The sequence below is a fragment of the Lineus longissimus genome, chromosome 13, assembly GCF_910592395.1.
Source record: "Lineus longissimus chromosome 13, tnLinLong1.2, whole genome shotgun sequence".
In the NCBI taxonomy this organism is placed as follows: domain Eukaryota; kingdom Metazoa; phylum Nemertea; class Pilidiophora; order Heteronemertea; family Lineidae; genus Lineus; species Lineus longissimus.
This window is the reverse complement of record NC_088320.1, coordinates 457,030-484,787: the sequence shown is the minus strand read 5'-3', so window position 1 is coordinate 484,787 and position 27,758 is coordinate 457,030. Positions and strand designations below refer to the sequence as shown.

The following is a 27,758-nucleotide window of genomic DNA, read 5'->3' as shown; positions in this document are numbered from 1 at the left end:
CACCAACAAGTCCTCGGCAAATGTCATAGCATCTCTATGAATGATTAATTCAGCCAATTCTACATATTATATTCGATTGAATTCGGATGATTTTACATATTTTCGTTGAGTTGGGATTTTTTCACTGTCACCAGCTGCACGTTTACCCTGGTGTATAGCGGCCATACTGCAGGGAAGCCACACGGTTGTCACATTCTGTTGGTGTTCGGGATTGCCCTTGCTGTTGGATACTGGAGGTGGTTTGGACTCGGGGTTTCCCTCTGTGGAAGTGCGGTTCAGGGAGGAGTGTTCTGTTGAAGGTCCCCCTGCTGTTGGAATGGTCCTACTGGAGCTGGCTGGACCTAGGGTGCGCTGATATCCATACTATTCGGACTGCAGGTGTTCGTTTTGGGGTAAGATTCCGAGAGGCGTGTCGTAGAAGGAACGGAAGCGTGCAGCTGTGTCGCACCATGTGCGGTTATGCTGACGTCCTCATCAGGAAGTAGAATTATACGTAATATGTGATTTATTCAGAGAAAATTGAATTTGGAGAACAGGATGCAAATGTAGCCAAACACAGTTGTGAAACCCGAGCTTTTTTATCCACAGAGAGCAAAGATTGATCTGGTCGGATGGTGAATCACCTGGTGAAGTGAACTCAAAAGAAAACACTTTAGAAACACAAGTTTGGGAATAATTTTATGAAAACTATAGATTTCGTTGAGAGGTTGCTTTTTCAGTGAGAGTCGGATCCTGTTCTGGCACCTGGTGTTGTTAGATAACTGTGTATCGGATGGAATATATCGCTAATACGTAATGGATATACATGTATCAACCTTGGACTAATGCAAGAAGATACTGGAGGAGGGATAGATGAATGCACATGTAAGTTTATACATATTTTCCATGTTATTATGTTAACTGCCTAGGGCCATATTTTTTCAATTTTGGCATTGAATAGGCTTCGATTGCAGGTAAGTATCTAACAGTTATCATTTTTGTCAGTTTACCACTCAATGGGTGATATGAATAAAGACTAGCAAATGCTTTTACTTCAATTTTGTACGGAAAGGCCTAGTGTAAATGTACATGGAGTTTCAGATAAAAGCATTTGCTAGTCTTTATTCATATCACCCATTATCTCGTACCACCACTATTCAAAGTTGAAGATCGAATTTAACACACCGTGATTTGTATCAAGGCATGGCATGCTCTTTGGAGATGAATAAATTTGTCTGTTTTGGTACATTCTGATCAATATAACAAGATATGAAGAAGCGAGAGACACATCTAAGAATCTATTGGAATTTCTGGCACTCTTGTCTGTAGACCATCTCAACACCACGACCATATTCGCCGATCTTACTTAACTGACATCTTCATGATTGTAGATCTTTTGTGCTTAAGACGATTATCAAATGAGCTATTAATTTGTCGTTCGTCTGCCTCCATGCTGACCTTGTATATCTATCTATCAGGTTCTCTAACAGAAATGACTAGTTGAGGAGTTTAGTTGGCTATCTACCCTGAAGTTTGTTACCATGAATATTCTCACAATCGGTAGATACGATAATATGCCGATACCTACACTGCCGCTCCACCACTCATCTTCAGGCAGAGAGGTTCTGCATTATTCATCAAGTAGTTTTATCAGTAGAATTATATTGTAATGCGAAATTAACTGTGTCATGCACCTGGTTAAAATGTATCAAACACCTGGTAAATATGACACTCGAATATTCACTTATATTTTAAAATAATTAAAATGGCTCATGTATGATTTATGCTATTGTAAGTCAATTGTGAACGCCATACAGGGTTAGGTACTGGTGCTTGATGATTTGACTGCCACATAAGGACGACAGTTTGTAGCCCAAGACTGACCTGGTAAACTCGGCGATCATTGTTGATGACCAGAGAAATGATATTCAACAGCTTGGCAGGTCAAGTTGATACGGCCAATGTACATAACGGTCCTCGCCTCAGGGCAAAATAGCAGTCAGAGAACAATCTCTGTGCAGCCTCTCCGCATGAAAAAGAGGCAGAGATGTGAGAACAAAACAGAAGAGTACTCGAGAGCATTCGATAATATTGTAAATATAGGACAAGACAAGACAAAAATGGAATAATTTTTATGAAAGAGAAAATACTTTACCTCCAGCTAAGCTAATAAGCTGCTCCAAAGATAAATGCTCCAAGTTGTGTATAGGCTACCTCGTAGAGATGTCTCATCGGTAAGCTTAGACTAAAACACAAAATATGCACAAAAGTTCGAAACTTAAAAGTGCACCACAAGTTAATAAGTTGGGATGTCTCTGAGGTCAGATTTCTCAGACATCTTAACTTTTCTCTGATCGGCGGGAAACGCGGAAGCGATGGATTAAACTTTAACCTGGCAGAGTTACCTGGCAGTGCTGCCTGAAGTGAATTTTAAAGGTAAGTTTTAAATCTTAGTGGCTAATTAAGTTGATTGGCAGTCACAGCCTCATGGCATGTTCATTCTTCGAACAGAACTTACAGTCGGCTGGTTTTTTGGTGTCTCACAGTATATATATGGGTTAAGGCGTGTGAAGTATGTCTTGCGCTATTGCTTACAATTAAATTGCCACAGGGACCTGGGTGTTCACACTTCATATGTAGAATAAAGAGGACCCTAGGATTTGGAATCAAAAATAAAATCCTTGGCCGGTCTAATCAGAATTGTGTATTGACACGTTGAAGTTGCTCAATTTCACGTTGTTGGGGACTCAAAGCATCGGTGGGATTCGAACCAGCGCAAAAAAAACCCAATCGGGCGAGCGCCTTAGACCACTGAGCTACCGAAGTACAATTGAAATAGGGAGAGCGGTAGCCGGTAGATATTCGGTACATGTGCTCATGACGTGATAAGAGCAAATCCGACGGGTGGGGCGCCGGGAAGTTTCAGATTTGTTTCTTGGGTCATTTCTACATTTCAGTGTCAATTCATCAAATAACTCTTATGCTAGAACAAAAGTACAGGTCTTAGACAATATTACTTGACAGAGGAAAACTGTTTTGTTTTGTTTTTATTAAAGGTACTATGGCTTTTAAGATAGCCTACCTGAACAACCCGCATGAAAGATGACATTTTCGTCACTCATTAATACCTTATTTCCGATTTTTTGCTTCGAAGGCCACATTTTGCATTAGTATGATGGCATTGCTTAATGTCTGTTTACCTTTTGTGTAGCTTTATATTTCGTGGACCCGTGCTTTATCAGAGCTTACTCTTAAGTGCTTGAGTTGTAGAGTTGGCAAATCTCGACGTATCGATTATAAGATTAGACTAGAGCTTGCCCTCCGTCTCTGACAGGACTATCCATCAGGAACGACATCAAACCATGATAATCATCGCTTATTTGATTTGCTGCGTTAACCAGGAATAAAGAGGAAAAAGCATAAAGAGAATATCCTAGTCTGTGTAGCCAAGCTCTTGGACTTGTATGTTGGGGATGATGTTGCAAACTTCCTATTTTATTGAAGTTAGCCTATCTGTAGTTTATACCAAAAACAGCATGGATTTGAGGACACGGTCGTCATCAGTAAATATGCTAAGCAAAGTAATCAATGATATTCGGTTTTGCGTTCAGTTAACATGAACTATTCAAGATCGATCTATAACTGTCCGGTAAGGATGGCTGTCATCATCAAGTAAGCATCAACTAACATCGAGGTTTTTTCATACCAAAAAAGGCACGGTTGGATCGAGAACGAGATTCGAGGTGGTTGATGATGACCAAAAGAGATAGAAATGTGGCTGGTATATGAAATCTGAAATGCAAGTTCTTTTAGTGCCTTACTGTCTCTCGTCTGTATTACTTCAACAACAAATCAATATGGAATTGCCTCTGAATGGCAAACTTCAATCATGCGTTGCTACTATTCCCAATGTCAGCTGTTTACTATCAGAAGAGTCACACAGGTGCGATCTCATCATTGACGACCTTCAATTAATGCCATTGTCCGCTCTGTCGCCTCTTACCAGTCCTGTCCACTCGAGGTACCAGAAGCATCCTTTAGTATTACCTCAATGACTTCAAACATTACCAAGTGGCATCGGATGTCACTCTCTTTTATTGATGACTGTGGAATTTCATGCCGGCCTCAAGTACGCCTACACCTGCAGGTTGTGAGATAAACACAGTTCCTTTGTTTTATCCCTTGCATATTTGGTGTTTCGCTGATGTAATCACCAAATTTAGTTTTTGCTGTCATGCAAAGATAGATTTCGGCCAATAGGCTTTCAGAAATCAAATGTGCCGAGTTCGATAGTTAAGACTCTCATCTGATTGGCAATGTTCGTTTCTTTATCAAGTCGTCAGTTTGTGATAGATCATCAGGCCAGTAGAACCATAGGCCTACTGTATATTAATATTTGGATGATGTATGGTCATAACACGACACCAGCGAGTCATCTGCCGTTGCTCATTTTGGTCAACTTCCAACAAAAAAGAGATTCCTTATCAATTTGTTCTGATTCCTCGATCTGAGAGCTTATTATCGAATTAGTCTACAATTAAGTTCAACAAACTAATAAACAGACAGCGATTAGTCATCATTTAAGTAATTCAATACAAGTACCATGGGTTCAAAGAGACCTTGACCTACTGTAATGCAATTACGGAGGCGTTTCTTGGAGGAATTGCATCCGAGAATTACATATACTGGTGACTGGTGGGGCTGTGTCGTCTCCCACGTGACATATTATTCCAATTCAACCAGCTAAATGTTTAATTATCAATTTGATTAGTGCATAATGCTATCTGTTGAGTTCTGTGTGCTGTTCATGTTGTCTCATGAACCATCTGGTCAGAGGAAGACGAGCATTAGCTGATTCTTGGGTCATGATTGTCCCATATTGAGAATTGCATCTTTTGTGACTCTTTCTCCGATGACAATCGAATACTCATCATCCAGTGAATAGTTACAAAGATAACATTGACGAAGTAAATGACTCTTAAAATGTAACACCGCATCTAAATATCGCTGTCAGTTTTAATTAGCCATTTTAGCTAACCAATGCATGAGATCAGACAATGGATGAAATTGAGTTGATTACATCTGGGACTGATGACCGGATGTCAATGAGTCAAACAGATAATAATTGTCCTTTGCGAGTGAGTATCACGATTTGAAAGCATATCATAGTTTCAAGATTCCCGTCTCTTGTCCTTGGGTGTATAGTACACTGCACTTGTGCCCATGGTTAGGTTCTGTTTTTGGCACCTTGGACTTTAACATTCCGGACGAAGACATAGAAGTCGTAGAATCTTCAAAATGATGAGATTGCTGAATCACTTGGATCGACTAGATGTTATCAACTGGCCCCTTTTAAGTATTTAGTTTCTACTCTCTGTTTGTTGCAGTCGTGTCCTACACTTTATGTCTCGTATGTACATTGATTTCATTGGTGTACTCAATCATTTGGCACCCAATTACCTCAACGATCTCCTCGAACATTACACACCCCCTCGCTCCCTTCGCTCTGGATCTATGGACCTTCTAAAGGAAAACAAATACAGACTAAAAACTTTCGGAGGACGATCCTTTTCCATTCTTGCGCCTCAGGTGTGGAACTCACTACCGTCCACCCTGAGAGCTGCACAGGACGTCAATACTTTCCGCAGAGACTTAAAAACATATTTGTTTGTGCAAGCTTATGAGCGCCTGTGAACATTGTTCCAGTGATACGGGCGCTATATAAATGACAATTTCATTCATTCATTCAAGAACATCGCGAACTCTCAAAGGTACATTAATCAGTCGTGTTAAATAAGCTTGGACTTGACAGAAGGAGAAGGCGCCATGTTGAGTTATCGCCAGCGTTAGGGAAAAAAACTAGTTTTGAACATGCAGGCCGTGATACTATAGGCCTATTCCATGATATCTATTTGCCCTCATGCATGTCACGTAGAATCAACCAGATGATGCGATGCGTCACCCAGGACAACATTCGCCTTGAATTACATGTCTTCTCATCAAATAACCATGCAGAAAAATGCCCAACAGGCTTTGTGGTAGTTACCGTCTAAGTTATCACAACGTTCCTCCGAATTTGCCGTCACTACATAGGGTCTCAACAGATATCCAAGTTTAGTGTATCCAACAAAATATCAAAGACCTGTTTCTGCCCTGCTGATGAAGGGTAGTTCGGCAGGCCGACGTGTCGCCAGAAAACCAGCAGTGTTTTTTCTCACTTCAAGATAATTTCTCACTTGACAACGAACTCTCAATGTTTACTGGACAAATAACCCGACTCCAATGGAATGAAGCAGGCTTACCTACGCTTTAGCTTCGCTCACTGGCCCCAGTTGCGCTTGTTCTTAACTTGGCGTATTGGTCATCAAGTCATAATACGGTGACTTTATAGGCTTTTGGAGTTGGCCTACACCATGTGCACCCAATAAATGAGTCATAAAGCTAGTTTACCAGCATTAGCATTCAGTGGAAAATGTCCGAAAAACCCAAGAATCTTCCTGGATTTATTGCTGTTGATTTCATGCTGAGTTGGTTACTTGAAACTGTGCAGTAATAGACGTGCTTGAATGGGACGCACTTGTCATTCAAATTAACATCTGATGACCTAAGTAGGCCAATATGTTGTCGTGGTTGCCTTATTTTAGAGATTGATCATTATCAGCAGGATCCGACTGAGTGGTACTTGGGTCTTGGATTCCTATCATGCTTCATCACCATAAATAGGCACTTTTGATCACAGAATATCTATGGGTCGACGACAGTGTGAAAATCAGCTGACCCAGTGTTACTGCCACAGTATCATCTGAAAAGGAATTTGGCTTGTCGTCAATCAATCTGCAGTGTTGTTAAGAGTAAGCCCATGGCAGCTTCTTCATGGAGTCTCGACCCCTCTTCACAGACCGAGTTCGTCGCAATTACGGTTGCTGCTGTCAAGTGGACTCCAAAGGGGACTCTGCAGGCTCAGCGATATTTGCTGGCCGGTCAATTGACCCTGGCCGACGCTGGATGGCCTTCAGTCTCGTGGGGAGACAGAAATTAACATCATGAATACATTGGATCGATATCCAGCGCGTCCAGCAAACTCGTCAGTCACACGGTCCCTCAGACAGCCAAATGCTTTTTACCCATGTCTGACTGGAGCCTCTGGTCGGTTATCATTTTGTGATTTGTAACATTAATTGGTGTTATGAGACAAAACTTGCGCTTCATTAAGCCTTGTGTGATTAGTGTCGAGTTCGCTATTAGCTGATGTCAGAGTCTGATGCTATTTCACCCCAGAGGTCACCAAAGTACCGCGGTACGTTTCAATGCATCATTCGGGTTTCATGTTCCGCAATTTAACACGGTGCTCTCTGACAAGGTTCACCCATTGGTAGGATCTGATCGTTGGCATTGTAATGACAGAGGCTCCTGTCCTTTCACTGATCTTCGTCTGACCCGGTGTAATGTCTTTGAGTTGGTTCTGGCTCTTTCCCCTTGCTTAGTTGGGAACGCAGGTCAACAAGAATCATCTTCTTTCTCTGTTTCCTTTAAATCACAAACCCAGCTGAGTTACTATTCTGACAAACGATGACAAATGCCATACCCGTAATATTCCCAAGGACCAATAATCCGCGTTAGATTGTTATATCTTGATTGTGAGTGCTCCACTGGCCTTCACCGGAGGGAGTGTAACGAATTATTATATCCTTTTCAACTGTCTGCTCTTTGTCCTCATATTGTCATAGGGGACAACACTATTGAATTATCATTTTATTCATTTTTCATAGTCGGGTGCACATGGACTGCTTCATAATTCATGGCAATATTTCAATATCATTTCAATGCTTCGCTTGCACGTTGTTGGTCTACATGCTTTTATTCATGGATCCTCTTAAAAACTCGCAAGGTCGCCGATGCGCATTTTTTGCAGGGGACGTGAGTGAGGCCGAAAGGAAGATGAAAAGTTCTATTTTTTGGATGTAGTATACAGTTAATGACCCGAAATACCTGCTGGTAAGTTTATTAGTATGAATCGGTGACATTCATTTGAGTGTTGGTATTTTGATTACTGCATGTGCTTATACTGGATGACAACTCATCACTGCTCTTTTTGCTGCTGTTCAAACTTGTATTCTCTCGAGCGTCTTCACCTCCATTGGTGATGGTTATCTGCTTTCTGACAACAGTTTCACCATCGTTAACCATAGCATTAAACAGTTTTGGGATAACTTCAACCAGTTTTGATCTAACTGATCGACAAGGGTCAAGTCCAGTTACATGTGAGGCCACCTGTCAAGGAATCAAGTACACGTAGTCTTCTTTCTATTCACCCACAACTACGCATATCTTACACCATCACATTATATTCAGCAACAATGATACTTTTTTATATTTCCTGCATTTATCAATCAAGTGAGACATTATGTTTCCAATTCAGTCAATGGTGGTGCTTAGTTCATTTACTAAATTCTTGTGCTTGAATGAAATGCAGCGCATACATTTCTGAACTAATTACCCTGTATGTTAACACCCACATGTTGTCTACAGCTCTGAATGTAATGTTTTTTAACTACTAATGTAGGCCTATATATGTCCCACCTTCAGCAGGCACGAAGTAGTAGCAGGTGTTCACAATATTAGAATAATGTGCAACGGATCCTGCTCAGTGACTGAGAATATGCCGAAAACTATATAATAGTTAAGATCAGACTTTCTAGGAACGGCCAGGTGTGGGCAGAGGAGGTGCCGGGTTGAGCACACACAGGTGTCTATATGGTCCCAATCCATATTCCCTGTTTTACTAGTAGTTTATACATATCAAATACTGATTATCGTAATTCTAAAGGAATGTTTACTCCTACAAAACTGCTTTGTGACGAGTTAAACACCTTTGTGTGATCATTGCGTGTTCCTAGAGCAGATATCATATACAGAATGCACAGAAATATAACATACTGTTCGACAGTGCTAAACGTGCTGAACACCATGACAATTTTGTTTTCTTAGACAGGGGCATTTTGAAGATGACATACTTAAATCAATCCAATGTTATCAGTATCGTGGGACAGTTTTGTACTCAATCAACTGTGAAGGGATTACAATGCCTGAAATAGTTTACTGTCAAGATTAAATTGAGTGGACACAATAAATCAATTACTGGCCCAGTTAAATCTTTCCCTGGCATATCAAGTTGTCTTCGGGCATTCATCTTCATCAGTCTTCTCCATAAGTCAGTACCGAACATGTAGCCCATTTTGTACTTAAGTGGTCACTTCGCCGGTAGGAGGAGGTTTATGGCCGATGCATATGCTTTAACTGAACAGTATTGTGGTATACTCTAAACTGTAGGAACGTTCCACTAATTTAAACATCTTGACACTGTACCTCTTCACAAATATTTCACGTGGAGCGCGGGTTATGGTAGTACTCTTATAATTCGAAGATATCTTCTCGATTTTGCCAAGAAGCGACAACATTTTTGTTGGAATCATTTGTATTGGGTCATTTCTGACAGTCATTTCCAGACAAGGCACAAAATGCCATGAAATAAGTCATTTCGCGATCGGTTCTCAAAGCAAGAACATTGAATAAGGTCCAAATGGTTCTTCACAGGGGGCATGTCTATTTAACCACTGTACCAGGGTAAAATGGTATTCCTCATACTATAATTGTTGCGGTTTTGTATAGTGTGCCAATGAAATCCCACAGTCAACTCGATAGCAACTTTGAAAATGTTCAGTTCAGCGATGGGGACGAACATTGAATACTGGCTGGTCATTATTTATTATTATTATTATAGATTAACCTCAAAACCGCATCAAACCATATCAATCACAGCATCATTCATCACCAATCAGCATTGATATTCATCCAGGCATGAACCGGTTTCCGGACGCACGTTACTAGCATGACCGAATCTAGGACACCAAGAGAGAGTTACAACTCCGACATGAATTGACATAAAAGATAGCGTGGGATAACAATACCGAACTGTTATTACTGATCGTTGGTCTGATTTGATACTTTAGCCATTGTGAAATAAGACTATGGTTCTATTCACTTGCCACTTTTATTCATTTGACTCGTATTCGTGATATAAAGCGTACAATACTTGAGGTTGCTCCGTTGCTTAGCTCTATTGTGCTCCATTGTTAGTGTAGCCGATTTCACCGGGTGATAAATACACCAAGTCAGGGCGATTGACAATGACCTTTTTTTCGTGAATGATACAGCCTGAAGACATGGCAGAAAGGATGGAGGTCGCTTAAAATGCCAACATAGTATTCCTTCTGGTAAAAATGTATCTGGTAAAAGCTGTTCTGACGCCATCCCTAGCTTTGAACAACACCAGAGGAGTATGACCAGACAAAGGCTGTGGTCTCTGCTGACAATTAATTATACACACCGAGCCAGCTGCAGAATGAGCTTCTTTTGCAATAAAGAGTGGCGTAGCGACGGTTAAATGATATGATTACGTATTGGTAAGTGTCAATTACAGGCAAATCACTATGAGCTTATTAACCCAGTTTCTACTTACTTGTATATTGCAATAAGTACCATATACCAGTAATGTCTGAATACGCGACAATACCTCTTGTCTATTTCTCATACGCTGATTGTGACACTGTGATATGTGCACGTTGAGTACACTTACAACCACATCTAAAGTGTTCATTCTTCTGAGACTGATATGTCATTCTTTTCGTGTAAAGTCTGAAATACCCTCGATTTTACCGAGTTTTCCATAAAAAAGGAAACCACCCAAAATGGTATTTTAAAATCTGGTCAGGAATGTACCAGACTCATTAATTACATTATGACAAGATACAATGTACTAACTATATGATGGCCTAATTCCCGTGTAATATGATAACTGTCAGTAATTGATTGTAGTAATTGCAATTAATACAAAGGAAAGTGACTGACTAAAGGGCATTAACAGAAACCCATGTCCGTTACATGCGATATTCATGCGATACTCAGAGGCTTTGCTATATTGACAGTACACCATGTATACACTTCATGAAATGCCAAAAAAACATCACTGGCAAATCGCCTAACAATCTCACTGGTAGACGGCGGAATACAGTTATTTGGAACAGAAATAATGTTAAGAATGAGTAAAACAAGGAATTACATGTATACAAAATCGGGAGGTACAGAGTGAATTCTTTGTCCCTGATGGAGACTGAACGCAAAATGGTGTTGGCTTGACTGACCGTTGCCTACATAGAATGACTTTGAATCATAGACCTACTGCCATATTCGATATACGACAATCCCGTTGTCGTAACCGCAGACAACGACAGCCTTATTACATCAACATCTCTAACGTCTTATCGATTTGCACAAACTGAGCCCGATCAGGACAGAAGTCACTGCACTGTTCCAGCAGTTTCTAGATTGAAACTCAAGTGGCACTCCCAAGATAGGATTCAGCAAGACTCTGTTTGGTATGGGGTAATCGATACGAAGATGCAGTGCATTAAACATCTTCTACACAAATGCAAGAGCATATACATGTACATGCTTCCCGAAATTAGTGGCTTGCATTGGAACTAACTTTTCCCCCCTTGTTCGTCATCAAAGGCATTCAAGTGTGTTGGTCAACCATGACTATCTCCTTTGTCCCTACACCACAAGGCCTAGTTTCCCCTTATGACATCACTATTTCGGACACTCAGCGCCCCATTTCTGGAAAGGTGTATGGAAGCAACACCTTGTTAGACGATTAGGCATATGTAACGGACATGGGTTTCTGTCATAATCTAGATATACACCAATCTCCTACAATGGAACTTTTCACATGTTTTACAATGCTTATGCTGCAACACCCGCTTCTTACAAGTCTTGTGCCTTGTCATACCGATATTTAAAACTCGTGGCCTTAAACTCCAATAAAGAGGTTGCGCATGCTGGAATGATAATCCTGTAAGCAAAAAGGGTATGTAATGACTGGAGAGGCGGTCATCATATGCTGTGGGGACTTCCTGGCAATTCAAAGGCACGTAACTTAAATTTGATCACCCGATCCGCCGTTTTTGCATGAGATCTTTGCCAGATGAAGTGATCATCTCTGACCATCATCATTCCGTTGAAGGCGAGTCAAAATATATACAGTATAGTAAAAAAGTAGTCATCTAACGTTAATATAAAGGTATGGTATCAGACTCAATAGACAATCAAAATACGAGTAGACAAGAAGTAAGATTTCCTACCTGTCAGTCAAAATATAAAGTCCTTGTCGGTTTGTTGATCAGCAACGTTAAAGTTATCAAAGAGCGAAAGTCACTTCAATCTAGAATCCGGTAGTGTCTTGGCAGAACTGTTAACGATTCTTATAACAATGCAACGCCTACCCGTCTAAAGCTTCTTGTAATAAGTTTAAATTTCACCGGGACTGATGGTAAAGTCGTGCCAACTCTGAATTAGAGTGTCACTCTTTAGTGACATATTTCCTCAGAAATCTCACCCAACGAGTCATAGGACAAACAATGATAAGATAATTGATGTGTCAACGTATTTAGCAAAGCTCGACAGCCTTTCTAGGTACCATTATCAAATACTGAGTCAATAGTCTCTTGTCGTTATTTTCAGAATTCCTCGCTAAAACTTCAATGTATTGTTCATGTACTTCAGCGCATCGTTACTCTAATATCTCATTATTATATAGTGTTAAATTTTGGAATGGTCGGATTGCAAATAGACTATGCAAACAATGATTAGAATATGTAATGTAATTAGTTATTTTGACAACAATCACTTTCCGAATAAGGAATGGCTATGTTTATAAGCTAAGCGATCAGAGGAAAACAATAGTTGGTCATATTTGTTGATTATAAATATGGGATAATTGATATTTTGGGACGTTTGCTTTTCCATGACTGTGAGGATATGACCCCGACGTGTCCATGCCTGAATAAATTTGCTTGCTGGTCCCCTGATGTTTAAACAATGAAAGAGACCTTAGACGTCGTTGAGACGACCTTCCAATTGTAACATCACTCCCTTACATCTGGCTGCAAAGGTCACGTTACGGACATTATTGCCGTCCTGGCCTAGTACTTGGCACTATGCACTGGCAAATTTACTCGAAATGATACTACAAAACTAACAGTATTCTAATAATATATCGACGGTGACTTGGGGGCGCGTTCAGGGTTCATATCAGATGTCTTGAAAGCATACACATTCACACGTGGGCCAAGTTCTAATAGCACTGCCCATTGCTATACGTGTTACTACCAAACGCTTTTAACGTAAAGCACGCAAAGGCTTATTACCGAATAATTTATTTCTTAGAACAATATGCTATGAGCTTTTATTTACGGTAAACTAATCCATTTTTCGCGAAATTGTTGATATCAAACATATTACATATTATTTATATTTGCAGAGCATTTATGCGATATGTGCTGCGAGTCTCGACGTCACATGTGGCAAATACTCGTGTCGTCAAAACTGCTTTTGTAAACAAATGCATAATCAGCAACTTCTTTTTTAAGGTGTTTTTTTGAAAGCTTGTGAAGACAAGCTTTGTGCGGAAGCAGTGTACAGAAGACAGACCGTTCCCGGTTTCGTGCGTTGACTGAACGGATACTATAATGTCCTCTAAGCGCGGTTTAGATTACATTCTGACCCTAAAACTACGTATCTCGTGTGGGCGTGACATATCCACAGAAGAAAATATTCCGAAATTTCTATAATCCTGTGATTAAGAGAAATCAATGTTGTTATCATCGGCTACGCATTATTTACATCAAAATAGCTTTATCGTGCATGACAAGTTGGATTTTTGTTTTATCTTGGGTAAAGACAGATGTGGCACACATCACAGGGAAAACATGGCGAGAAAATTCAGCGAATTTTGACCACTCAAAATACCAAATTTATGACAAGGAAACCAGGGTTATATGACCAATGAGTGGTTCGACAAATAAATATAAATGATAACGATTATCACCCTGATTTGTCTAATTGGCTTTTAGTATTGTGTCTGTGAGGTTGACAGTGATTTGATTTAGGTGAAGATCGGAGGGAACTAGATTGAGAAGAACGCTCGGAGAAAGATTGTAGCAGCAAAAGAGAGTAAGTCACATCAACATTTCTCGACTTGATTTCTGTTCTGACTCCTGCATTTTCTTCACAAACAAATGATTAAGTTGTTGTTTTTTTGGTTCAGACTCATATCTTCCTGTTATGGCCAGTCTATGGATAAGGAGAAAACGCTGTTACTGCATTTAGATAGTTATTGTGACTTTAATTCATACCCCCCCCCACCCATTGTCCAACATTCGTGATGTTGTTATTGTATTGTACGAAACATGTCAAGAACATCTTTTTACAGCCCTTAATGACACTTTTATATTCCAAATATTTTATCGTTAAATTCATTACAAACGGAAAAAGTTTCATTTCTTCTGTAGTGTCACTGTTCAAGTTGTTTTCTGCACAATTGATATTCCCTGCTCTACCTCACGATGACCTTACAGAATACAGTTCTCGCAAAATCTGTGATGTCAACTTTTTTCGCCAATAACCCGGACCTAGTAAACATGATCGAAGGCCAATGCGTATACTACACCTGCCATGAACGCTGGACGGGGCTGGCGGTTGGATGTTCATGCACGCGCTATTCAAACAAATAGCATACGTTCCCGTCGCCCTCCTACCGGAAGTAAACAAACCACGTCTCCTTCTACTGAACTACTTGAAATTGAATCTACTGTACATTTGACAACGGAATCTAAGGGAAATATTCCACGCATTCCACGTGGCCCAACAACCCTCACGACAGTGTTATTTGTCTTAAACTTGAATAGTATTCCTGGTCGTTTCCGCTTATTACCGAAGTAGCCTTCCTTCATGTCATCATCTTTATTGCACGTGATAAACAACTGGCGGTTCTTGAACTGTGCGGTAACTAACCATCTTCCTATAACCATCCCCTCTGATATTACTGCCGTGTGCTTCATCTGCCAAGTCTTCAATCTTATTTCCCTCAGGCCTCTGCCTTCTAACCAAAGTTATTTTACTCAGCGAATAACATGGTAATTTGTGCAATTAAATCTAACTTCATTGCAAGATCTTTAAGCATGACACAGTAATTAGCGGGAATGACACAATTAAAACTATTTTAATGTGATAATATCTCATCGCTTTCTTGCGCTGAATGTGTGGAGAGTGTTCAAAGAATTAAGAGATAGTCGGCATTGTACTTGTAGAAGGGGACCTCGCGTTGCGATGGACAGGGGTGTAGCTTCCGTGGTGACTTTCGTATCTTCCGACCTGGTCAGAGACCAGGGTCTCTTTCGTTTCTAAGAAACCAACTATGATTGAGTCATAATACGATAACAGGTATGTCCTTCTCTTTTAAATTTGCTCTGCGAACATGAAAGAAATATTTTTTGATAACTTTTTACGGCATACATTTTTACAACAATTGATAATTATGCGCTCGGATTTCTTTAGTGTATTTTATTAGGTCCTCTTTGGTCATTCGAGTTCATAAGGTTAGCTTTCATGGATTGTCGTCTGTCTGGGACTACCTGTAAAGGGGGATGGTCGTTGAGCCTGAAAAAAGGCGGCACCAGTTGATGATTCGCACAACGACAATTTTCTTGTTGATGCTTTTTGCTGTTTGATTGAAAATGAAAATACTCGAATTTTCACTCAATGAACCATCTACATCAATCAACTGTCAATCAAACCGATCAGTGAAGTGTAGAATTGACATGATTCCTTCAAGTACCTACCTTCTTAAGCCCGCAGCACACTAGCCGCCAACTTTGGCGACAAGAAGCGTTCAGCTGACGCCTCTCGACGCCGAAGTTGGCGACCAGTGGATCCCGGTCAGAGCACATCTGCCCAGAATCGGCGTCCAATAGCGTCTTTTCCGCCACTTTAGGCTGCCACTTTGAAATCATGTGACATCAAGACGCATACTGATTGGCCATAGCCTCACCGCCGACGCCAATTCAGGCGGCAATCCGTAGCACACCTGGCCTCTTCTTGCGATCGAACGCGGCGACAAGCGTAAAAAATCAAACATGTTAGATATTTGGCGTTTAGTTGCGGCAAGTGGCGGCAAGTCGCGTTCGCCGACGCCGTTCGTAGCAGACTAGGGATTTTTCAGGCGTTTAGGACTCTTGCGGCAAAAAACGCCTGTAAACGCCGAAGTTGGCGGCTAGTGTGCTACGGGCTTTAGAAATAGACCCCCATGGTTGACCCAAAGAACTCGCTATCTCGTATCTCATAATATCAACATAGATAAAGGCACTTATTGTCATAGTCGATTTTAATATGGTGGAATATGTACATCAATGCATTGTAGGAAGTAGACATCGCCACATTGGACACTACATACTTTGTCATGTTTAGAGGAATATTGGCTCCAGAAACCAGTCATCGTAGTCAAGACTGAATACTTGTCAAGTCTACGTTGGCTCAGTTAACGAGTTGTAAGTACCACATCACACTGATTCAGAATTCGTTTTCCTCAGTTTCATTTTCACTTCAGTCCTGTTCAAAATTGAAACACAAGACAGCCAACAACATCTCCTTTGTTAGTGAGACCAGATCCTCCTCACGACCCGCCAATATACTCATGACTATAATCTCCCATTTACTGCTTTTATTCATTCGTTATTCTCCTGTATCAGTCACGCCAATACTGGCAGGGAAGAGAATAATTGCTCCCAAAAAGCGGCATTCACAACATTTCTTTGTTGTTGTCAATTTCTTTCTCGTACTGTTTCCTTCTAATGAGTTATAGTTGTTGAATTTGAGGGGACAAGCTATATGCTTCATACACCACTTGATTTGACAGCACTGGTGAAAGAATGTGACCAGGCGTTTGACCACTCTTTACAAGACACATGGCAGAATCTTTCAGTAAGAAACTGAATATGATGTGAAACAAAGTCTTAGCAGGATTTTTGTCCTGGACCCGCAATAACTACACGAATAAGAGACCTATTTCTGATTCTCCTTCGAGCTCCAGTTGAAAAACTAGATAAGGAAGAAGAAAAAAAGTAGAAAACTGCGGCAGAATCACCAGGAGTCGAACCCGTGACCAGCCGATCCACAGTCAAACACTCTTAGCGCTGAACCGTCAAGGCTTTAATGCTGAATGGAGCTTTTATTCGTCACTTATATGCGGTATGCAAACGAGCGCGCCACAATTGTGACAAGGTCGCGCAGGTGGCAAAGTGATTAGCCGAAATAGTTCCAAGTAATCGTATATTTCGATAGTTGTACATATTTTTCTCAACATATCGTATTTATATACCTCAGTGATATAAAAGATTATCTTTGCAGTTGATTTAACGTTTGAATGGCCTTTTTTTAAAGTTTTTAAAAATCGTGGTCAGCAGGGTCAGAGTCAATCAATCAATTGTTTTGAAAGACTCCGGCAGGGTCAAAAGAAATAGTTGTTGGCGCCGATGATGTCTGCAATATGGCGAATTTCCGCCCCATCCGTGAGATTTGCTCTCGTCACGTCATGAGCAGATTGAACTGCTGGTGAACCGTGCTCAATATGTACCGGCTACCGCTCTCTCCATCATCAACGACGATATATGTCGGTGCCGGCCGTGCGAGGTCGTTTCAATGAAAAAGACGCACGCCACTGCCGTACCCGTACCTGAGAAAACTTGCCGTTTTAGGCAGATTTGCGATGATTGAAACAATACATCTACCTCATAATTCATGTACTCGAACGCCCGGAATCAGTATGTGCTGGAGTTTGAAAAGTTTGGGTGCGGGGTATGATAATGATGATAATGAAAATGTTTACATCTGTACATGGATGATTAGATAACAAGACAAGGAAGAAGAAAAAAAGAAAAAAAAAATTCGGCAGATTCACCGGGGTTCGAACCCGTGACCAGCCGATCCACAGTCAAACACCTTCAGCGCTGAACCATCAAGGCTTTCATGTTGAAATGGAGATTTTATTCGCCTCTTATATGCGGTATGCAAACGAGCGCGCCACAATAGTGACAAGGTCGCGCAGGTGGCAAAGTGATTAGCCGAAATAGTTCCAAGTAATCGTATATTTCGATAGTTGTACAGATTTTTCTCAACATATCGTATGTATATACCTCAGTGATATAAAAGATTATCTTTGCAGTTGATTTAACGTTTGAATGACCTTTTTTAAAAAGTTTTTCAAAATCGAGGTCAGCAGGGTCAGACACAATCATTTATTGTTTTGAAAGACTCCGGCAGGGTTAAAAGAAACAGTTGTTGGCGCCGATGATGTCAGCAGTATGGCTAATTTCCGCCCCACCCGTGAGATTTTCTCTCGTCACGTCATGAGAACATTGAGGTTGCACTGAGGGCTATTACCACCGGCAGATAGCCTCACCAATCGATGTGCCTTTTTTAGAACTCATCTTTCTCATGGGAAGTCTATCTTCTGGCTCATTTAACATCATAGAATTGCCTCAGTGGCTGCAAATATGATTTAGAGTGTACTCCAGTGATCGAGATGGACTGTGACTTTCGCAGGAGGCTCCAAGTAATCTCGTTGCATTTGACAGAACTGTATACTATGCAGATTTCCCAATTTTGAATACCCCACGCCCCCTCCCCCACACCCTCATGGCTGGTATGGAAGTAATCCCAAGCCTCTTTCTTGCATATAATCTCTATCAACGCCGTATATTACAGCTTAATTCTTGCAAGTTTCTCCAATTCTGTTACGATCACCTCTGATTTAGATGCCTCACTTCTCATTACAGGACATGACTTGGCAACCACTGTTGATGCTCTTGTTATTCCTGCGAGCATCAGAATCAAGATGGCCGACCAAGAGACAAGTCCCTCAAACAATACCCAACAAAGGAACAAGCTGGAAGGAATTTGTCGCAGATAGGTAAATATTGGATTGTTGAGACAATGCGGAGATGTTCCAGCAGTTAAGGTTCATGACGAAAACTTTGAAATAACGCTGATTACGAACTGAACAAGACATAATGTAGACAGAAATTGAAAGTGAATTCAGACATGATACAACTTTTATAAGATTAACATGACAGCTAGATTTCTACGAAATATGATTTGCAGTTTGCACCCCTCCCCAAACTTATGATAGTCTGATCCTTGTTTAGGTTGCCAACTGTCAATGGGGCCACGGACCTCAACTTCATCCCGTACGTCGGTAACGGATACCTAGCCTACGTCCCCTACTCGGACACTATCCACTTAGCCGGGCTGTACAGCGGGGCGGGATCAGCCAGTCATAGGACCAGGATCTTCCCTGACCGTGCATTTACTATCAAACCAGAGAATAGTGATGGGGATGGTAGGCCATTGAATCAGGTCAAGACATACAGTCTAAACGTGGAAAAAGGTAAGATAATGATTTTTAACATCCACAACTACCAACATTAATACCAGAGCATCCATTTTTGGCAGATCTACAATCGATGAGCTTATTTTTGCATCGGCCATTGCCAATAACCCAAATCCAAAAAAGCATATAAGGCGAAAGCTTGTATACTTGTGCCGTTACTCACAGCAGTCGCAGGCTCTGAAGCTTTGAGCCTGGTCAGAACGGACCCTGCCTTCTTCAAGCAATAGAGAGTAGGAAGGGCTAGCATTGGTTTAAGAAGCCGGAATTAATCGACCTCCCCGACAAGTACAATCTCTCGCTTTTACGGAGTGATCTGTTTTGTTTGTTTTCTAGGATACTACGAGGAAAAAACTGACATGGTGAACGCCCAGTTCACCGGCTCCCTCCGCACTTACGCCCACGCCGACCCTTCTCTGAGTAATGTCCTCGTACAGGAAGTATACATCAAGCGCCACGCCAGCGCTTTATTACACCAAGATGTCATCTTCGAACCACAGTTTCTGAAGGCAGCAGAAAGTGATGACGTCACCATGAAGTGTGATTTCATTGTTGGGGTCAGGTGAGTGTCAAGGATCTGCATCTAGATGATGCCGTCAACGCCTTCGCTGGTATCACTCCACACACATCATATGATCTGTCATCTAACACATTGGAATACACAGAAGAATGGTCTCTGAATGGCCTGTTTCATAACTACTCTCCTTCGAATTATACCAAGCAAGCATAAATTAAGTGAAAATGAAATAAATTTGTAGCAATTTTGATTCAGCGTTGAAATTGTCATAGTTTGAACTCAATGGGTGCCTCATTTGTAGGTCTGACACCCACCTGGCTGGAACAATAATTCTCCTGATCTGATATTTGATAGACAGGACTGATTATTGGCGATGATCATGATCAATATATTGCAATATTTCATGGATCAAAAAGCTTGCAATGATCTCAATACAGATTGAACGATCAGTTTCTCATTAAACTTGACAATTATGGATAATGGTGGAATTTTGAGTAGGATTTCGGAGATAACTACTTTGATTAGCTGAGACATATCTGTTGACAAATTCGAATATGTCGTCCTTCCATCGCATACCAGAAGTGACGTGGAAGAGTTGAAAACCTGTTTACGTCATGTTTGAGCTAAATTGATCCTTGCCATGAATATTGATATAAAAAATGTCAGATACTCGGTCCTTTAGGAAATCGTTGTGTCATTCCTTTTATTTTACCATATCACTATAGATAGAGTAGTGGAAATATAGTCCCGAAGAGAGTAATCCATCCAAAATAATGGCTTCATATTCTTCTGACGACCTTGTAGTTGCATATTTCTATATCAGTGGAACCCCGGTCGGCGACCACTCCGGTAACGCGACCACCCCACTATGACGACCAAGAATCGCCGATCCCGAATGGTTTCCTCTCTAATTACCAAGTCCAAATATTTTTTTCACTTGTTTTTTTTTTGCTCAAAATGAAGAAACATCATCAGCCCCAAAACATTTTGGCTTTGAAATTTTTCAGAATTTTGAACTTATGACAAATTATGAAACCTTTGAAAAAGTTCAACAATTTTGGCTAGAAAACTTAATCATGCATTTTGTCCCCGGATTTTCAACTTATCAACCTAGGTCCAATGAGTGGTCGTGTTACCGGGGTTTCACTGTACTAGTACATGTTGTCTTCATTGAATCACTTAGTCAAACACCAGACCACTTCAGCTCATTTAGCAGACAGCAACCTCCTTCACCAGTTCCAATAAAACAGCCCAAAAATAGTACATGTATTTGCAAAATGATATTTGACGGGGCCCCGCAGGGCATGCGCATAAAAGTTGTTGAAACAGAGAATATCGATTTTCTCTGAGATGTCTGAGAAAATGTTCTCCATCAAAGGCCAGCATGAAAAGCTGATATCAGTAAGTTGTAAGAAGAGAGGGTATAACTGTTTTGGGTGTACTACACAGAATACCCAGTCGCTACTTCCATGAGCAGTAATTGGGGCACTCCAGTTGGTATTGGTCAATTGAAAAACACCTATCTTGCATATATGGAGCAGAAAGCATGGACATCTTGTGACCTTTGGGAGCTGGCCCTACTCTCTCTCACTACGACACTCTACATATCTGCCTATTCAATTTTTCAGTCGGGAGAGAAACTGCAGCGGTAGAGTACTGACAGGAGAGTCCCCCAGCGTCAAACCAACTAACATCTATATGTTCTACACATATCCTAATTTGATCATGATGAGAGCATCTGAGAGCACGGCCACCAATCAGTTTATTCGGGTGGTGGACACGGACAGAGACAGAGCAGAGGCAAGCTTTCATTTAGCAAAATGTGAGTTACAAAACCTTCAGGACAGTGCACCCGAGAACAGAGTAACCTGAAGGCAAATATGAGAAAGTCGCATCAAATAGCAATAACTCATCTTTCAGGTACCATATGTGTAGAAAAGTTAGTCTTTGATAAACTGAATAACAATGGGATGTTTATCTGAGAGTAGGGTTCAATATCAATATCATCCTCGTATTATTCAAAGATAGAGGTAAAAAAGCACTTTAACGTATCGACATTGATTTCTAAACCAATGAAAAAAACCAAATGAAGTCCACTAAAAACAAGTTCTAATCAAATTTTCTGTATGTTTCAGCTCTCAGAGCAAGCAAAGAGCTCTACAGCCGCCATATAAGTCAATGGCGAAACCGCTGGAACAAATTCAGCATAGATATCAAGGGAAACAAGGAGTTAGAAGACCTTGCTTACAGCAGCATGTATCAATTACTAAGTGCCCTACCTCCGACAGAGACTGTCAATTTCCAAGGCTTTGCGCATGACGGCAATTCAAATGGTCACGTGATGTGGAACCAGGACGTCTGGACGTTTCCAGTGACTCTGATATTTTCTCCAGAAACTGCGAGATTACTCCTAAAATATCGGACAGACAGACTTCAGGTAAAACAGATCATAACTCAGCTGAAAATGAAGTCACTTCGTTTTTAGGGCCAAAATTAGAGGTAACAGATGATACTGACCTCGGCCTAGGGTCAAATTTAATGAGTAAGTTTATATGTATAAACTAATGCGCACATTACAACTGGGTTCGCGACTTGCTCTGAACCAAAAGCGACGCTTCTCGATGGCTACGAGTATTCAATAGACCAATGCGCGTGAGCTATGAATAAGACTGAGGTCTCCATTACTTGCGACTAGGGTACTGTTACAAGAGTTTGCACTTTGACTAGCAGCTGAGCGTATTGTCATTAAAAAAGTGTTATTTTATGCTATTTAAGTGATTTATCCGTAATGCAATCTATCTGGCTTTCCAACCAATTTTCCTGGCTCCGATACAAAAGACCGAGCTTTTTGATATATGTTTGTTGTTTCACAAAATACTGGCTAATTTCGAAGTCGTTCTATTCCGATCATCTAAAAGATTCGCTACATTTTCTCCTCAGATCAGCTATGTTTATGTTGGCTCTATTCGAATCGTGCAGACTTTTTATCATCACACATGCCCACACCTTTGTTTAGGCATAACAATAGAGTGCAACTTATCAAAAACATTGAGTTTTAATGAATGCCGAATATCCTCACCAAAAGAATGGAACGAACTTGGCAGGCGTATTGTAAGAAAAACTTCCTATCTTGTGGTTGGCGGTTGGTAAAATATCACTATATCTTATTTGGCCACAGTGGTTTGTGATTAATCATCAACTTATTGCAACCCTGGTCAGATGACTTCCTCTGCTCTCACAAAACAAAAGAGGTCATGTGACTATAAACTGGAGACGTCGTCTGCGGTTGATCAGTAACCTTTTTTTGCAGTGTATTAGTCATCTTGGTATTAGGAATCATTAGAATATCAGAAATATCGGTAGACAATCGCTTCTCCAATTGACCAACCTCACTTTTTCAGGCTGCTAGAGCTCTTGCCAAAGAGGTTGGGAGAAAAGGTGCCAAGTTTCCATGGGAAAGCGCCCAAACCGGACATGACGTCACGCCGAACGACTGCAACATATGTCGTTCGAATCCAGGAGCAGAGTGTAAAGCATGTAGTGACGTCAATAAATATGCAGATCACGTGACCTCTGACGTTGCAATGGCGGGCCGTCTGTACGTGTTAGCGACTGAGGATCGTAACTGGCTGGCAAATGAGGAAGGTCTGCCTCTGTTGACAGAAACGGCGGAGTATTTTGTATCAAAGGCGACTTATAGTAAAACAAAGAAGCGATATGATATTTTAGGTATGTCTGATCACAGCCAGCACGCAGTGTTGATGAAAATAAAAACATGGCGAGACCAACCTACCGACTTGGTCTTGTCATGTCGTGAGTGAATTGGGCACCAATCGACCAGAATGTCATCTGTAACGACAACCCGCACGTTGTTATAAGTCAAAGGCACACACCATGTGGTTTGTTTGATAGAGGAATAATCGATAAAAGGGAAATGGATATCTTGCCGATAAGTGGTCTCGTAAGTGGCATTATCACTACTTTGGACATTTGGCAGAGTACCACTGTTCGTTGCCTTACAAGGTTGTATCCATTAATCCGTCACCATACATTGGCGATTTCACCAAAGAGTAGTTCTATCATAGCACTTGCATTTGTTGAAGGTTTTTGAGAATCGTTAGTTCCTTAGGGTCCAAGGCTAATAAACTCTCTATGATTCAGGAGTTATGGGTCCAGACACATATCAACTCAGGTCAAACACCCGAAAGGTAGACAACGACATCTACACCAACATAGGAGCTTCTCTCGCCATCCAGTATGCTCGCTACGCCGCTTGCCTCGTAGACAAGGAAGGGGCCGTACCGGATAGCTGGATGGCCGTGGCGAGGCAGATGAACTATCCCATGAACGCTGCTGATGAATTCCGAGAGCCATTTGATGGCTACAGTAGATTAACAGGTTAGTCAGCAATCGATTGTTTCTTCAACATTTGCATGGCATCAGCCATGTCGTTGTAATTACCGGAAGGGTACTGCCTTCCCAGGGCATGGTCTACCTCTAGCCTCTGGTCTGGATATTGTAGGCACCCTAACCCCAACCCTTCGCCAAAATTTTGATGAGGTTCAATCCATTAATTGCCTTTCACAGCGAATCAACTCCATGGCGTGGGGTTTGTTCTGCCATGGGTTAGTCTCCATCTCCATGCAATTGTGATGTATCGGACGTCTACCAGACTTATATCCACTACTTACATAAGTCTCAAACTGCTCTTCTTTTTCAGATGCATCCGAAAAGAACCTCTACATCCCGGGTCCTCTGATGGTGGACTACCCATTAGCATTTAAGATATCACCAGCAGACAGAAGGAATAACTTGGAGAAATACGCATCTCAACTGGTGGATAATCCGCCAGTGTATGCGTACGCAGCTATTGTGATGAATTGGTTAGCCCTGAATGATACAGAGAAAGCCGGTTTGTCGCTTAAGAAGATGACCACTGGGTATCCAAGGGGGCCATTTTCGGTGAGTCTTGGTGAATTTGTCTCAACTGTGTCCTTCAAGGGCTCTTGACTTGGCTCTGCGAAGGTACTTGGTGGAACTCCTGGGAAATAGAGGAATTAGTATGCTATCCCTTAGCGACAGTACATTGGTAATGCTATTGATATGGTTTGTACATGATAAATGTGCTCTCCTATGTTCTGCCTACCCATAATGATCCCAGAGGAGTCCTGATTATCAATACTGCTCATTATGCTCCAGGTGTGGACAGACACAACCACAGACATGGTCCAAACCTCCAACTTTGTTCCCGGGGCAGCTGCCTTCCTATCCACGCTCATCTTCGGCTACGGAGGCATCCGAATCTTCCCCGATCACATGGACATCAATCCGCAGTGTCTTCCATCATCAAGTGGTGTCAAGTTCCAGGGCATCACATACATGGGTGCAATATTCAAGATCGAGGTGAGTCATTTTCATTCCATAGGACACAAATAACGAACTTGTATACGTCCAGGTTTGATAGCTCTACGCTTCTTGAATGATCAAGTATATGAAAACCGAAATCAAACAAGAAATCCAAATAATGACACATATTTTTCTCTCACTAAACTGATCGGATCTCTGGATCTTTACACAAGAAGTACTAAGGATCTCAATCCAAACTGAACAAAACCCGAACGCCATAGTTCAAAGAGTTTGGCACCTATTATAGGTAGTTCTTCTTCAACCTCATCACTTTTCAAATTGTGGTGTTGTTCCAGGTTTACGGGTGCGAGACTACTGAGCCGTTCGTCACCCTGACCTTACAAGAACGGCAAAGGCCCGGGACGTTTAAGCTGAGATACGAGAGTACGGGGGAGGAGAAGGAGATTTTCGAAGGTAGGAACCATAACACCCAATACACATATTGAATAGGGGCCACAGCAGACACATCAACAACGCAGTACGTTAGGTTCCCAGTACAATGCGGCCAAGGGAACATCTAAAAGATTTGAGTTTTAGGTTTTCCCGATCTCATATACACTGCGAGGAGGCATCTGACACTAGTCCAATCTTCGTCCGGGATCAAGTCGCGTTTTTAACTTCTATGTTGATGACAGCGTGAACTGTATCCTGGTATGACTGTATCATATCCAGCTCTGAACTTGCCACAGAAAGAACAGTATGAGGATTTTGATACATTTTCTATTCTGCCTTTTAGATAACGGCTATGTTCTATTCTATTCCAGATATGCCAGAGACCTACCCCCGTGGCCTAGTCAGTATTTTTCCAACTCGAACAGTCTCCTGTTCTCTTCCAAGTCCACCTGAACATGGCAGTATCATATCGGCAGCGACACCAATATCAACAATAGGAACAATGACAATATTTCTTGTAACTTTAGTTACGGTGCTAACGAATTCGATGGATATCACTCATTTGAGATAAAAGTTAGATTTTCTGATAGAGTTAATGTTGTTGTGGGCGGCGAGAGCTCGGCCAGGACGTTGTCTGATAGCCGTCTCTCCTTCAGGATGCTCCCAGTAAAACTGGCTCAAAGGCACACCTCTGCAGTATTGCAATGCGAACAACGTCGAAAATGGGATATCTTGGCAGTCAGTTTTGATCACGAATTTTGGATCTTTGTCGTAACTTTACAAAAACCACGACGAGGAATCATGATGAGGTCGAGTCATGCAGACAAGTCGAGCTTCGTAACGTTAGGCCAACATGGTTGGAGGCAAGCCATTTGTTTAAACCTCACATGTACGTCGACTCGCTAAGTTTCGACACATTAATTTTAGGAAGGAGATGGCATTTACGATACAGCCTAATCTTGCCACACTTAGCTGTTACAACCGCCGTTATTGTTTGCTGTCATTAGATCAGAGTACTGTTGTTACACTCTAATTACTCAGATGGTGCCCAACATAATTATCATAAGTTGGTTTTAGATACAAGCACATTGCCAGGTTCTTCTGTAGATGCAGTTCAATGCAGCTCGTTATTCCAGTAAAGCCACACAGAATCTCAGTCTGTTGATACCATATATAATACTCAGTAAACGTGGCTTAGGGGACATCATACTAACTTCTCGAACATGTGTACAAGTCATTTTGAACGTGGTAACAATAGGTCATTGGAGTTAAATGCAAATCACATTAGATGTATTCTTTCTCGCACTTTTTTACCGAAACAGTATAAGTAAAACATAATGTGTATCATTTATAATGTACAAAGCTCTTTATTTATGAACGTAGCATTGCTTAATGAGGTTTGTAGTGTTTAGTATAAAGTCATGCATGACGAAGACGTTTAGAAGCATAATGATTCCATTATTTGAACGTGGCCATAGGCAATCTGCGATGGGATACCCAATCTTGGGAGCTTACGAGAACTAGGAAGCTTTTGTACGTTGGTCTCAGACCAGACAACTCTCTACTCCCCAAACTACTTATGCTTGATGTAAATATTATGAACTGCCTCTACTTGTCATAAGCAATATCCAAGAAAATAAATAGAAAATACCCTGTCACATGTTTCCGCGTTCCTGCTTACATGCTTTTTTGGATGAAAATGCAAATACGGTTCTGGTTCTACCCCAGGACCATGGTGTATGATGCCAACAATAATGCCACAATACTCCTGCCTACACATGTTAACCAAACAATAAAAAGGACACGGGGATGTAGGAGACTGCCAAAACGGACTTGGAAGTGAATTACAGCTATGACGGGATGATATAATACTCGTTAATATACCAGCAGACAAAATCGCCCTTCCTCGCTTGTCAGCTCAGTCTCTCCGTTTCATTCAACACCTGAGACTGCATGCATTTTGAACATAGGGATGGATACGCACTCCCGACAGCGTCTATTTATTAGTCTGAAGAAACCAGTGGAACTTCTCGGAGTCACGCCGTGATAACAATAATCATAAGTCCAAAACATGCACCTGAAATTTGATAGGCCTACCGTACGGATCTCAAGCTGTTGGGGGTT

At 41.3% G+C, this 27,758-nt stretch overlaps 2 protein-coding genes across 10 annotated transcripts in view; one reads left to right on the top strand and one right to left on the bottom strand.

Moving 5' to 3' along the window:
- The window catches only part of LOC135498420 (protein-glucosylgalactosylhydroxylysine glucosidase-like), a 36,909-nt gene that overhangs the window by 8,093 nt on the left and 1,058 nt on the right, over window positions 1-27,758 (bottom strand). Inside the window, exon 1 of one of the 5 annotated variants that reach the window (XM_064788678.1) lies at window positions 12,180-12,402. The exons of 1 other annotated variant lie outside the window; for it this stretch is intronic. The gene's annotated coding sequence lies outside the window, so the exon portion shown is untranslated. Of the gene's footprint in view, window positions 1-2,134; window positions 2,157-6,025; window positions 6,196-6,281; window positions 6,350-12,179; window positions 12,403-27,758 lie in introns of those variants that run through there. 3 more of the 5 variants (XM_064788680.1, XM_064788679.1, XM_064788682.1) reach the window with 3 other exon arrangements.
- LOC135498419 (protein-glucosylgalactosylhydroxylysine glucosidase-like) lies at window positions 207-27,290 on the top strand. Of its 5 annotated transcripts, none has more exons than XM_064788673.1 (12): window positions 207-864; window positions 18,708-18,841; window positions 19,077-19,318; window positions 19,655-19,880; window positions 21,464-21,657; window positions 21,971-22,272; window positions 23,237-23,564; window positions 23,997-24,233; window positions 24,556-24,797; window positions 25,035-25,238; window positions 25,538-25,655; window positions 26,006-27,290. In XM_064788673.1, exons 1-12 carry the CDS (start codon window positions 853-855, stop codon window positions 26,203-26,205), a joined length of 2,439 nt encoding a protein of 812 aa, XP_064644743.1. In that variant the 5' UTR covers window positions 207-852; the 3' UTR covers window positions 26,206-27,290. The 5 variants fall into 5 exon arrangements, with proteins under 5 accessions (XP_064644743.1, XP_064644744.1, XP_064644747.1 ...); XM_064788674.1 differs by lacking the exon at window positions 207-864 and adding an exon at window positions 7,803-7,974; XM_064788677.1 differs by lacking the exon at window positions 207-864 and adding an exon at window positions 13,979-14,049.

Coding starts and splice junctions, on each gene's coding strand:
- LOC135498419 (XM_064788673.1), top strand. Junction 19,319..19,654: donor CAGTCTAAACGTGGAAAAAG/GTAAGATAATGA, acceptor TTTGTTTTCTAG/GATACTACGAGGAAAAAACT. Junction 22,273..23,236: donor ATCGGACAGACAGACTTCAG/GTAAAACAGATC, acceptor TCACTTTTTCAG/GCTGCTAGAGCTCTTGCCAA.